Genomic DNA, 14,009 nt, shown 5'->3' on the forward strand with positions numbered 1-14,009 from the left:
TTGTAAATAAGGTTTTCCCTTATATAAATAAATCCAATTGAATAATTTTATCCTTATAATTTTCATATTAATATTTTTAACTCCTTAACTATTTTGTAAAATGTTATTTTGAACCAAGTTAACGTAGACGTATACAATCATTTGACACGAATGTCATATCAATATATCTTGTCACATATATAATTATTTAATTTTTTTTAAAATAATTACATATGTTGCAAATTAATTAGAAGAACACAAGATTTATATATATTAATTAATTTTATATTTTGATATTCTAATAAACTTTGCTATTGCTTGTTTGACTAAACGTATAAACACAACAAATTATAAACCATAATTAATGCAAGATTTTTCAATACAAATGATATGGTTTTGTAGTAAAGATTAAAACAAATTTGAAACAAACGATTAACTAACAATAGAATCTAATTAATGCTTGAAAACTTTCTTCCCATAACTTGTGTTTTCCAATTTCCACTAGCAAGAGATCCTGCAAAAATATCAAATGACGAATGTGTCATGTGTGAATCCAATATTTGAGTCTCAGTCTCTTAACTTTGATTAGGTTACTCAACTTTTAAAATATTATAATGCGATTGATATGAACAATAATTATTTACATTTTTATAAACAAAAAATCAGACTAGACCAATCAAATTTATTTGTGGAAACAAAAATCTTGTAAATCATGCATGTAACTCACTTGATGTTAATTTCAAACCAAAACTTTCTTCCCCTAACACTATCCTAAAAATGGTTAATTTCAAACCAAAACTCTCTTTCCTCAAATAATCTCTACCCAAATATTCATGCACTTTGTATTGATAAAAAGACCCAAAATCTATGAATGTTGTTTTGAATTTTTTCATATAATATCTTGTTACATCTGAGGTTGTTTAGATTTTTTTGTTTTTGTTTTGCAACAACACTTTTTGGTTATTTTCTTCAATGGTGGAAAAGAGAGGGACATGTTTATATCATAAGTAGAGTTAAAACATCAAAATGAAACAAAAAATAGTTGTATAGGATAAAAATGAAATAAAAAAATAAGTTAAGAAAACCATAAAAGAGCGATAAAATCATAATGTCTTGATTAAAATACCTCTCGCACTAGTTAGTGACTAATTTCTTCATGGATAGTTGGAATAGGACATATCTTTTATGTTTGAGATAGGATTTTTCTTAGTAATTTCTGATTTCTTCTTTGGAGAAGGATCTTTTGAGTAGCCCATCTGATTTGTGAGTAGGTTTTTCTTAAATTTTTTGGAATTCTTCTCATCATCCGCGGGACGATCTTTCGAATAGCCCAAACTATCCATTTTTGTATGCCAAAAACCTGCTAGACAATAATATAACTTTTCTTTCTGTAGAGAATATGGTTCAAGGTTAGGTATTTATATTATTTTTGTTGATGCAACTTTGAGTATATATGGTGTGAAAGAAATGAAGCTATGTTTGCTTGTCCCTTATTAACACCCTTGGCAACTTGTCCCTTATTATATTTTCACCTACCATCATTTTGATTGGCGGATATGTGCATGAAGCTCCATGCATGGGAGCATAAAGTTTTGAAGAAGGGGTTATTAGTTATTATGGAAATTAATTTGGTTGTTATTTACTTTGCTTTATTTAAGTTAATTTATTTTGTGAAGGGAAGGCTCATGTAATTTGGTTATTAGTTAATTTATTTTGTGAAGGGAAGGCTCATGTAATATCTGATATGTGGCCGATTAGGTCACACGATATTAAATTACTTTTTTTTGGAGTTAATTAAAAAAAAAAAAGGAACAAAGAAGAATATGATGTGTTAAATGTTTTTCAACGCTGTTATAATGTTTCTATAAATTGGTTTGTGGATAGCCCATTTTTTCCTCTTTGGCTTGATATGAAATGAAAATCTTTTTGATAGAAACAACTTAACATTTGAAAAATATCACACTAAAGACGTTGCAAATTGCGGTGGTTTTTTATTTTAAATTGTGAACATGTGACTAATAAATTGTAATTTGGTACGTAGCCTACGCAGATAACCAATTGATCTCACACTTGTCACCCCAAAGATTGTCTCAATTTTTCTTCTTCTCTATTTTAAATATTTGGATTGAATCTGAACCATAATAATTCAAAGTTAGTGTTAAATTTATTTTCTATTTTCCATTTAGTAGGTGCAAGACATCCATTACTTTCAATTTTTAAAGAAGGCTAAATTGCAGTTTTGGCCCCCCACGTTTCATAATTGTGTGATTTTGGCCCCCCACGTTTCACAGGTGCGATTTTGGCCCCCACGTTTCATAATTGTGTGATTTTGGCCCCCCACGTTTCACATGTGCGATTTTGGCCCCCCACGTTTCATATTTGTGCGATTTTGGCCCCCCACATTTCACATGTGCGATTTTGCCCCCCCACGTTTGCCCCTTTTTGCATTTCTTGGTCCCCGTTGACTATTTTGACCAAAAATTGCTGACGTTAAATATTTTTGACACGTGTCTTAATTGTATTGGCCAACCAAAAATTTATTTATTTATTTTTTAAAAAAATTTAAAAAAGGTCACGTGACTTTTTTTTGGGGGGGTTAATTATTATTTTTTTAACAAAATAGGTGCAAAAAATGGAACCAAAATCTCAAAAAAAGTCATGTGACCTTTCTTAATTTTTTTTTTTTAAAATAATAATAATAAATTTTGGTTGGCCAATACAATTAAGTCACGTGTCAAAAATATTTCATGTTAGCAATTTTTGGTCAAAATAGTCGACAGAGACCAAGAAATGCAAAAGGGGGCAAACGTGGGGGGCCAAAATCGCACATGTGAAACGTGGGGGGCCAAAATCGCACAATTATGAAACATGGGGGCCAAAATCGCACACGTGAAACGTGGGGGGCCAAAATCGCACAATTATGAAACGTGGGGGGCCAAAACTGCAATTTAGCCTTTAAAGAACTATTGAAATCAAATGGTTTCTTAAATGAAATCTCATTAATGAAGTAACTCACGTCATGATATTAACTCTCTTAATCCTTTTTACCTAAGACCGATTATGTATTCGACAAAGCTTTAAGCTACTATGTTTTCCTTTTGTCAATATCGAAATTTTTTTCGAAGTATTATGTTTTTTTTTCGCCACCAGTATTCACTTCATTTGACCGTCTAATCTGGTTCAGAGATCAATTTTAGTATCAAGTGATTCCGACCCCCTCCCGATTACAGTTGCGAAGGATCGAACCATGATCCTTCTTACGAAGTCCAGCGTCAATCGGCACTGACCAACTAACGATAGATATTATATTTTTCTTTTTGGTACATCATTTTTTTTTTGAGACCAAGATCCACCGCCGAACGCAGTGACTATTCCCCTCTCTAGATTGGAAGCACCTAAAAGGATGGGATAGCTGACCCATAGATTTAAATTTTTTACATCGTTGGTCACACTTCCTCTTTATCATATTAAATAATTGATTTTTTTTTGTTCTATATTAATATTTTCTAGGTTTATTCCGCAATTGATAACAAAATGTTGTTTTACCTATGGTATCTACCAATATATGCAAAAGAAATATTTTATTTAAATGTATTAGAATTTGAGAGGACTATACTCAACCACAAAAACTTACTTAGGAGTTGAGGTTTGCACTACACTTATAAAGGTTATCTCTGTCATATCTCTAACCAATGTAAGACTTCTAACAAAATAAAAATTAAAACTAATTGAATTAAAAAAAATTGTTTGTAATTTATATATATTAACATAATAAAAAAAAGCGGATAAAGACTTAAACTTAAGAATTACTACTTGCTTAATAAGAGTATGTGTTGGACCATGGAAAAATTATTCATAAGAGAATGTGCGCTAAGAACTTAAACCATAAATTTATGAGAGGTGATATTCAAACACAATAATGTGGACACATTGTCAACGCAATAGAAGGTACATGCCCTTTTGTGTGAGCACAACCCAAGAAAAGCAAAAATATTACATTCTTAACTACTAAGTAACTCATTCCAAAAAAAAAAAAAAAAACTACGTACTAAGTAACTCACTCATTGAGGCCATTACTCTACTACGATGCCAAGACAAAATAAAATCTTCATATTATTATCTTAATTTACCCAACAAAATTGCATAAACAGTGACACAAAGATACACAAAATCTCAAAAATTAAATCACATGGTTCAAAAATATATCAATACAAATTAGTAAAAATTTGCTGGTCTTAATAAAAAAAATTGCTGCTAAAAAATAAAATTAGTAAGCATATTTTATTTTCATCATGACCACAAAATAATCAAGCTAACAAATCTTTATTATAGCATGTATATTTATTTATTTTTAATGGAAAATATATTATATTTAGGAATGACTCCAACAAAAACACTTTGTTACTGTGAGAAATGAGAACAAATAAAATTAACCGTATGATCTAATTTAATGAAAATAAATGGACTATAAACAAATTAGGTTTTCTTAAATTCGCCATTTAAGCTTGGTCATACCATCATCCCGTTGTGCAAGATCTCCACCACCTACCACTGTTACCATGGACGATGGAAAATTCCTCTACATTATGTGACTTCCAATTGTAATTTTCAAGAATAGAATTTTCTACTTTGCAAATAATTGTGAAAGTAGAAGATAGACATAATAACATCAATAATTTTGTAAAAAAATAATCAATAAACACTCTCAAGTCTCAATTTTTATTCAAATACCAATTGTGCATAAGCCAGTTGCAGGTCAATGATGAAACTTTTCATTGTTAATTTAATTCATACTTCAAAATTTTCAACAATGTGTTTGTAGCGCGATAATTAACCTTCAATTTTTACATATAATTTATTATTTTCAATGTTACTGTATTTTTTTTTTAACGTACATTAGATATGGAGGAGACATATGTAATTACAGGATCTAATTGAGTGGCGCATGCAAATTATTCAGATTCCGAGTGATGGAGAACTAATTCCGCTACAAATGTTCAGCCCGGTTTAGGACAACTGTTCACCGTTGGATCTCACCAATACACAGACGAAAGGTATTTGTTCAATGGCCAATAAAGCGAATGCAAGCTATGCAAAATGGATTTCAATCATTTTCTTAGCCGGTCGAAATGTGCCCTCATAATCAATTGTTCTCATTTCTCATAATAACAAATTGTTCTCACCGGAATCGTCTCACATATATATATATAATGCTTTCGTTATTAGTTCTTCATTTAGAGGGTGAAACAATTTTCATCGACTTTTCTACAGATATTCAAAATTACTTTGGACGGACTATTTATTAATTTGATTTAACGAGTAGATGCTATTTATAGTGGAGTTAAGTTTAAGTAACAAACAAGCTTTCATAGCTCAGTTGGTTAGAGCACCCGTTTAGTAAGCGGGAGGTCTTGAGTTCAACTCTCAATGAAAGCAAAATATATTGTTTTTATAAAATCGCTTTGGTCCAATGTTTGCACACGAAAACTTCATTAACATTAACCATATTTTGCTCTGGTCCTATATGGTGGTATAGTATATTACTAATTGTGGAATTTCAATGCCTACTTGAACTTGAATGATGATACTTTCTCATAAGCATCAACTGCAAACTTCTGCTTGAAAATGATGTTAAGTTTGTTAGTGGCCAACATGGTACTTTTGCGCCACAATATGTAACAATTGAATCTAATCCATATCTTGTATCCTTGCTTGATTTAATTATTGGCACATTTATGCATTAAAGAAACACAAAATGCATGTAAGTTAAAGGAGTAAGAAGAACACATGCATCCTAGAAGGGTCGCCGAAAGGATAAGATGAACTCGTATAATTAAGTGAATGAATGAGAGAGTTGCAAGAGCTTGTTCTAAACATCGACAAGGTCAGATTCATCATTACAAGAGCTTGTAGTCAGTATTTGGGCTGTCCGAATGAAAGTTACCGATTTACATCATTCTTTTATTGTTTTATCATTTCCTGCGGAAACCTGAATATTGTCAGTTCACTCAAGGTTTGATGATTATGTAACCTTCTGTGGAGGTTTGGTCTTTTGCTCCAGATGGAGAAGTTATAGTAGTTGCTTGTGCGACAATTTCATTAACAGGTGCTTCAAATAGATTTTGTATACCTAAAGATGTACGCCCGCCTTGTATTTGTTGGTAAGTATTATGTTCTTGCTGGATTGAAGAACGGAATGCTTCTTCGCTTTGAGTGGCCGGCCATCAGAATCTTTTCATTCATCACCAATAAGTGTCGTCGTTGACTCTGTGACTAAGGCTATTGACAAAAGACACAATCTTCCTTCTGTGCTTCAATTAATTGCCATCCGTTGCATTGGCATTACTCCAGTTAAGTTGGTTCCCTTGCATTGGCATTACTCCACACTCAACCTTAAGAACTACATACAAACTGAATTTACCCTGTCAAAAAACAAAAGCTACAAAACTGAATATATTCTAAATTTGGCAGTGTTTAATGTTTTTCATTATTGGACTTTCTAATATTCTTTGCCTAAAAATATAACAAACATAATAGTTTTTCACTATATCTATTTTATAATAGGTTAGAGTACCAAATATACTAGATGGAGACATGTTGACTCAATTGCTGGACCTGACATGTATGGACCAAGATACCATTTTGCAATCACAGATGGTAGAACAAGTTGTTCAAATTCTTGAAGGAGTTCGTTATGCAGTGAATACGAATACAGTTTTTCTTTGACCTCTATTTTAAACTGTTTCTAATTAAAGTGCGAACTCAGTTCGCTACTTAAATAGCGAACCATGTCTTTCCAGATTTTACACCCTTCAACACTCGGTAATTATCTTGCGAGTTGCGAGAGACGTATTTTGGGAAATCCTAGGTGCACTTGAGAAGCTCAGGAGACGCGAAAAGAAGTTACCATTCCTTTGTTGTAAGTGGGCTTAGGGGGAGTCTTCCTTTGCCAGTTGCTTTCCTAATGTTAATGTGACGATTCATTATAAGTTACAAGATTTATGTCATATAAAGTGGATTCATGTATATTGCATTGTAAAGTACACACTCGAAAGTAATAATAAAATATACTCTCATCTTCTCTATCTCTATTATTTTACTCTTTCACTTTATTTTATATAACACAATATCAGTTGAAAGTTGTAACAATTTGAAGTAATATTGGTCTTTGTTCTTCATACAACTTGTTGTGGTGTATTTTTTGTAACATATAATTTTTGAAAATTAGAACAAAATATAAATCAATATTAGCTAAGATATTGCATTATGTACAGTGTCCAACAACAAATTTGGTGTCAACATAACATTTCTTTTTCTTAAAAGAAATTGGTAATTTGTGAATTATTGTTATTTTTGAATAGGCATGATGGTACTTCCTGAATTAACTTGAAACATATTTGAGACTAATCTTGCAAAGGCATTGATAAACATCATTAAACTATATGAAAATGTTCATGCCATGTTACACATACATAACCTAATCTTGCACAATTTAAAAGCTGGCTTCATCTCTTAGCTGAACTCTCTGAAATCCACATCTATCGAATGAAACTAGTTTAATCAATAACAGCTTTTGATTTAGAACAAAACATCGAAACTACATTGACATGGTCAACTGTAAAAAGATTCTAATATAGTTTTCCTTATAGTTAGTAGGATTTGGCGGCACACCATATCTAAACACCAAGTAACGAGGTAGAAAACCATGCATGCGGCTGCTAAGAAAAGTTAATTTATATATGGGAGCCACACTCAACCTTCTTCGATTCCACGACATGTCTTGCCGTTTCAACGGCTACTTGTCCGTTGACATAGTGCTGCCGACACACTGGCATGTAGACATCAACTCCACCAATCAATTCAACTTGTTTATCTTGTGTCTTCCTCAGGGTAAAGAGAGCATTCTTCCCACATATTTCACATCGAGCAGTTAACTTGGTTATAGAATCAGCAAGGGGAATTATGTCAAGGACAGAACCAAAGCTCTTCCTGCCAAACAATACAGAAACACCATCAATTGATGATGTAAAATTCAACCATAACTTGGTTTCAAGAGCTCAAAATATAGTTATGGCAAGAACAATTTAGCCTGGCCACTTTCATTGCACCAAGTACTTAGCTCAATGTAGTTGATTGCACATCACAGAAAATATTGGTGTTCAAATTTCTGCTATGCTGCAGTGCTATAGCGGCATTTTGACAACACTTTGTACTAAATAGCGTATCGCGGAGTAATAGTGATTTGTTCAAATTTTGCTACGTATAAACCATGACCATTATCAAATTGACAATTTGTATCAATTGTATGGCCTGGAAATTTGGAATAGAAATAATTAGATTAACTTATTGGGTGATTTGGTGCATTGTCTGTTGATTGATGCTGAAAACCAGCTTGCAAGTTTAAAGCTTAAAATAACTCAAAAACAGCCAAACTGACAATAATTTGTCGCACCATGAAAAAAGATTGGGATCAATTATAAGTAATAATACCTCAAATAGTTACCGTCGAGTCCTGCAACTATTACTGTTTTTCCATCATGATCAGCAGCTTCGCGGCAGAAATCATAAAGGTCGTCAAAGAATTGAGCTTCGTCAATGCCAATCACATCCAGCTGTCATAATCTATCAGTTGTGAGAGTCAAACAAAATGCAGGCAGCAAACAAGTAAGGGTTGGATGGGGAAGAAGGAAGAGCAAAATAATCGGGAATCATGTATTACACTAACCAATCATATAGGGTAGTTAAACACGTATTGTAAAACTTCAAAGCATGATACCTTCTCATAAGCATCAATTCCAAACTTCTGCTTGAATGATGACAAGTTTTTTAGAGGCCAACATGGTAATTTTGCACCATCATGTGTAACAATTGAATCTAATCCATATCTTGTATCCTTGCTTGATTTAATTATTGCCACATTTCTGCATCAAGGAAACATGAAATGTCAATCATATACCTCAAAGGTTATTGCCAAACCATATCGTGATTTCCCTGAAAGATAGAACATTAGGGAATTCCTACACATCTACAAAGTAAACACAGCAACAAAGATCCGCATATATATAGGATACATCCACATAGACCATGAAATCATTCTGAGTATTATCATCCAGTATTAAGTTAGCTTGGTTTTGTAAAAGATGTGGCTCAATTTGAAACAGAGATCTGTATGGCTAGACATCACGTAAAGTACAAGGAAATCTACTAGAACATTCAAAATTTTGATAATATTTCATAGTCAAACGGGGAAACTTCCATTGAAAAATTAGTAGTATATTCTAGCAGAAGTTAGGCCTACAATCATATCAATGCCCAACCTTCAACATAATAGCACTGTTCCTGTAAAATAAAACATCTGGGGCTTCAGAACATCAAATCTGAAGTTTATAACAAATAAGGAAAAATTAATAAACAACATGGAATTTCAGCTAGACACTTGCAATCTTATTATAATGTATGGTCATTTGTGGAGCAAATTAGCACAACACAGAAATGTACTATTATTTAAAATGGCAAGTTAGATTTTTGTTTTATCAAGTATGCAAACATTTAATTATGTTTGTCATGGATATATTATGTATGAATAACCTGACTTTTTGTCTTAGATAACCAACGTTTTACTTCAGGGTTTTCTCAAAAATAAATCAGTTTTAGATCTTAAGAAAAGTACAAAAGTAAAGTAATTTATTTCAAATGAACTATAAATTATAATACTCTCAAACACTTAGACAGTAAATGTTAAGTTATTTCCCTTACAAGTGGAGAAGATAACATGAAACACTAGATCATCACAAAGCCAGAAAAGCAAGTAGAACACCGACTAGAAAATCAACAAGCATAGACATGCATGCATATGTGAATATATGAAATTGATTTGTCATTGAATCTACCTATCCTGCAACTTATCACATTAATATTGATTTAAACCTCAAGACTTTCAGGGGGGGGAATCTAAATGAGATCCTCCGAGAGGATGAAGAAATTAATCTAATAGTCTACAAAATGGGTGATAACCAAAAACAGACAGGACTCCCAGGAATTCACTTCAAATTCAAACATGAACAAATTAAGGCAAACAATGAAACTAACTGCCCTGTATACTCACTCTAGATCTTTTTGTAAACTCTCTTCAAAGGTTCCCTGAAGGAAAAGAAAATACTGGTTGGCTATCACCGAATATAGCTTGCCAAATTCAGAGACGTGCAAAGCGTATGGCTAACACAAAAACAAAAAAAAATGTATTCCCAGAGAACTGAAGAATGTCCATACTAGTACAGCACAATGTCCTATGTGTTTCAGTGTTCGGTTTCAAATCTACAACCTACAATTCACCAGCTTTCCACAAACCAGAACATGTTTGAATCCCTAAAGAATCATCTATATAACTCAACAAGGACATTTGCAAATTGTCTCAACCAAATTTTAAGCAGCAGAAATTTATATCCCCTTGTTTTCTGCTGCATAAGGTAAGCATTTATTAGTTTCTACTTGAATCGGGAATATAGCCGGCATCCTTTAATATAGAGGTAATCTCTTTAATTACCTGATAAATCTCATCAGCTTGTCGGTGAGATTTATCGCCTTTAAAGAAGAAACAGACCTCATTTTGCACCTCAATCCTGCTATAACCAGGCTCCTTTGTCATCCCTGATTCCCTCAATGAAGCTCTAACCTCCTCAACATTATCCCACAAACCAGACGAGGCATAAGCATTTGCCAAGACAACATACTTTCCAGCATTTACACGTTCAAATTCAAAATATTTCTTTGATGCAATTTTTAACAAGTCTAAGTCACCGTGAATCTTACAAGCCCCAAGCAAAGCACCCCATATCGCTGAGTGCTCTTTATAAGGTGACTTAAGAACAAATTCATAAGCCTCTTTTAACTTCCCGGAACGCCCTAAAAGGTCAACCATAACTGCATAATGTTTAGCTTGAGGCACCATTCCATACTCTCTTATCATTGATTGAAAATATTTATGCCCTTCATCAATCAAACCCCCATGGCTACAAGCAACCAAAACTGCGAGAAAAGTAACATAATTTGGTCTAAAAGATTCAGATATCATTCTATGAAAAGAATCTAAAACCTCCACAACTCGTCCGTGCTTACCATACCCAGATATCAAAGTAGTCCAAGTTATGGTATTTCTACTCAAACACGTATCGAACAACAGGTGTCCGTCGCAAATACAACTGCATTTAAAATACATGTCTATTAATGCACTGTTGACTACAACATTGTCCCCAATTTGACACTTCAACATTACACCGTGGGCTTGCCTCCCAGGTTCTAACAACGCCAAAGTTGCACAGGCTCTAAAAACTGATGCAAATGTATACTGATCAGGTCTCAAACCAGCCTGTCTCATCGCATAAAAAGTTTCCAAACCATCTTTTTCAAGGCCCTTTTGAACATAACCAGCTATGATTGCATTCCATGCAAACAAGTCCTTCTCCACTAAATTATTAAACAGAAACAATGCAGTATCTAGACATCCTGATTTTGCATATAATATCAACAATTTGGTCTTCAAATATTCATTGGGAACATATCCAACAACAATCATCTGTGCATGAATTCTTCTTCCCCTTTTATAATTTTTCCAGAATATGCATTCCTGCAGCATTAAAGAATAGGTTCTCTGATGCACCGGCAACCCCGTGCGGTACAAGAGCCTAATTGCCTCTGCTAACCTTCCAGATACACACAAACCTTGCAAAACCTTATCCAAATTCTGAGTATTTTCTGCAAGACTTGACCTGAAAGCTGAGAATATCTCACCAGTGATAATTGCAAGTTTACAACTAACAAAAGCTTTTTTCATTCATAATTAATATTACAAAAAATGACAATGATTTGGTACATGAATGCTTTTAGTTTTAGGACATTTTGAACTTACCTATCAGCATAAACAAATGTTGTTAAAGAGTGACTATAGTGACTGGCGGTGCTATAGTACTATTGCATAGTGGAATTTGAATTAGCGGTGATACTCTATCTTTAGTACAGAATATTTTGAAATGGTGGGCTATAGCACTGTTGCATAGCAAAATTTGAACAAAACGCTATTTTGAGTATTTTCTACAATCCACAATTGACAAGATTGGCATAAACACTTGCAATACATGTCCATAAGATGTCCACTTATTTTCATAAGCTCTTCAACATAGTTTATATGAAAACAACTTATAACTTATATAAGAACAGTTTAACTTCAATTTATCTTTTGTTATAGAAATAGCTTATACAAAAAACACAGATTTACAACACCAATGCTTTTACTTTTAGGGAATGTATGGATTGGCTCATTTGAGCTGATCTACTAGCATAAACACTCGTGAGACAGGTTAGGAATTTGTTTTAACTTATTTCCATTAGTTCTTCAGACGAAAACATATTATACCTTATATGATAACAGGTTGACTTTATTTCATCTTTTGTTATCCAAATAGCCTTACATAGGGCCCTCTTGGATTGACTTATTTTTTAGCTTATGAAAAATAGCTTACTCAAATAAATAAGATTTTATGTTAATTTATAAGTTCACACTAAAAAAAATGTTTTTCATAAGCCGTTTTTTCATAAACTACCTTGAGAGCTGATTTGCATAAGCTCAAAAATAATTCAATCCAAATGGACACATAAGCACTTATATGATAAGCGCTTCTAGCATAAGGGCTTAATTAAGTTGTTTATCCAAACAGGGCCTCTTACACTAGTAAAACAAAAATTCTAATTTGCACGCATTATTTTACTATAACTGTTCAACAATCAATTATAGTATTCAAGCAGAGAAAACTGAACACTTGATAATAAACAAAACAAACAGTGTTTTAAGGAGAGGAGTTGACCTGCCACTATTAGACTCCGACTGAATCCGGCGGATAAGTGAGGAGGTTTTTCCGGCGAACATGGGGCCGACAATGACATGAATATCACCAGAAGTAGAAGTTGAAGCTTGAAAGGTTCGATTTTGAGATTTGGAAATGAAGTTAGTAATAAAGGGTGTTGTTGTTGATGTTGGGTTGAGGCGAAGAGGGTTGGAGAATGAAGATGGGTTGTTGCGGAAAAGAATGGTGAATTGACGAGGGTGTGAAAAGAGAGAGAAAGAAGAGAGTTTGGGGAAATTGGAAGATAAAGATGAAAACTTTGGGTTAAGAATTGATTTCATTGTTGAAATGAGTTGCAGGTAGAGGGAGGAAGAGGGTTTATGTTGAAGAAGAAGAAATGAGGGTTTTGCAACTATATCCACTTTATTTTTAGCACTGTTATAATAAGTTTGATTTTGTTATGAACTATTTCTAGAGAATAGCTAGAATAGAGAAGAAGGAGAGAAAGGGAGAAGAGAAAGGAATAGACTATTGTATTGTTCTATTCAAGGTGTGTCTTTTACATTGTGAGATAGTCATATATATAGGAGATTACATGGGCCAAGAATATGGGCCTAGACTAATGGGCATCCACATCTATATTATTCATAACACTCCCCCTTGGATGTCCATCGATGATATGCCTCATTAAAACCTTACTATTAAAAACCCAGTGGGAAAAATCATAGTGAAGGAAAAAGAGTACAACATCCTTTGTGTGTGAACTGCCTCGTTAAAAACCTTACCAGGAAAACCCAGTGGGACAAAACCACGGTGAAGGAAAAAAAGAGTGCAGAACATATTTATATCTCCCCCTCATAAAGACAATTATTATACATGAGATGAAAAATCAAATAATCTTCTGTACTAGCTGCTCCAAAGTTTTACTAAAAGTTGACTCTGTAGAAAAATTTGTCATATCTTCTTTATTATAGTCTTCTCTAAATTAGCATTGCGTCTGATATTATCTTCATGTTGAGTTGTTGCAGGAACCATCATTTTGTAATAAAACAACGAATTTCTTGTATGTGTTGAATTACAATCCTCAACAAAAACATCTTCTCAGCTTGCTTGATGTAGTGCTTAAAATCTTCACATGATTGGATGATATTGTTGTTTCTTTAAAGTATAAATAATTGTATGTTTTGCTTTACT

The 14,009-nt window shown here is 33.1% G+C and overlaps 1 protein-coding gene and 1 non-coding gene across 3 annotated transcripts; one reads left to right on the plus strand and one right to left on the minus strand.

The window, feature by feature from the left end:
- Positions 1-5,341: 5,341 nt before the first annotated feature.
- TRNAT-AGU lies at positions 5,342-5,415 on the plus strand. Its single transcript has one exon. It is a non-coding gene; the product is annotated as a tRNA-Thr (tRNA).
- A 1,960-nt stretch (positions 5,416-7,375) lies between these two features.
- Positions 7,376-13,238, minus strand: LOC123898762 (pentatricopeptide repeat-containing protein At4g16470). 2 transcript variants are annotated; one of them, XM_045949776.1, is made up of 6 exons: positions 12,837-13,238; positions 10,789-11,744; positions 10,614-10,674; positions 8,756-8,900; positions 8,470-8,591; positions 7,376-7,968 (listed from the first exon to the last, which is right to left on the minus strand). In XM_045949776.1, the coding sequence occupies exons 1-6, from the start codon at positions 13,154-13,156 to the stop codon at positions 7,713-7,715; spliced, it is 1,860 nt and encodes a 619-aa protein (XP_045805732.1). In that variant the 5' UTR covers positions 13,157-13,238; the 3' UTR covers positions 7,376-7,712. The 2 variants fall into 2 exon arrangements, 1 of the variants encoding a protein (XP_045805732.1); XR_006805418.1 differs by lacking the exon at positions 7,376-7,968 and having other exon boundaries at positions 8,469-8,601; positions 10,085-11,744.
- Positions 13,239-14,009: the final 771 nt, after the last annotated feature.

This window comes from Trifolium pratense, linkage group LG7, assembly GCF_020283565.1.
Source record: "Trifolium pratense cultivar HEN17-A07 linkage group LG7, ARS_RC_1.1, whole genome shotgun sequence".
NCBI classification, from domain to species: Eukaryota; Viridiplantae; Streptophyta; class Magnoliopsida; order Fabales; family Fabaceae; genus Trifolium; species Trifolium pratense.

Bases quoted from the DNA above. Each gene is read 5' to 3' on its own strand.
- LOC123898762 (XM_045949776.1), bottom strand. From the start codon at position 13,156: ATGAAATCAATTCTTAACCCAAAGTTTTCATCTTTATCTTCCAATTTC. The intron at 10,675-10,788 runs GTAAGATTCACG...ATGCCTCGTCTG, and splicing joins GGGTGCTTTGCTTGGGGCTT to GTTTGTGGGATAATGTTGAG. The intron at 8,592-8,755 runs GTATCATGCTTT...AGATTATGACAG, and splicing joins GAATTGATGCTTATGAGAAG to CTGGATGTGATTGGCATTGA.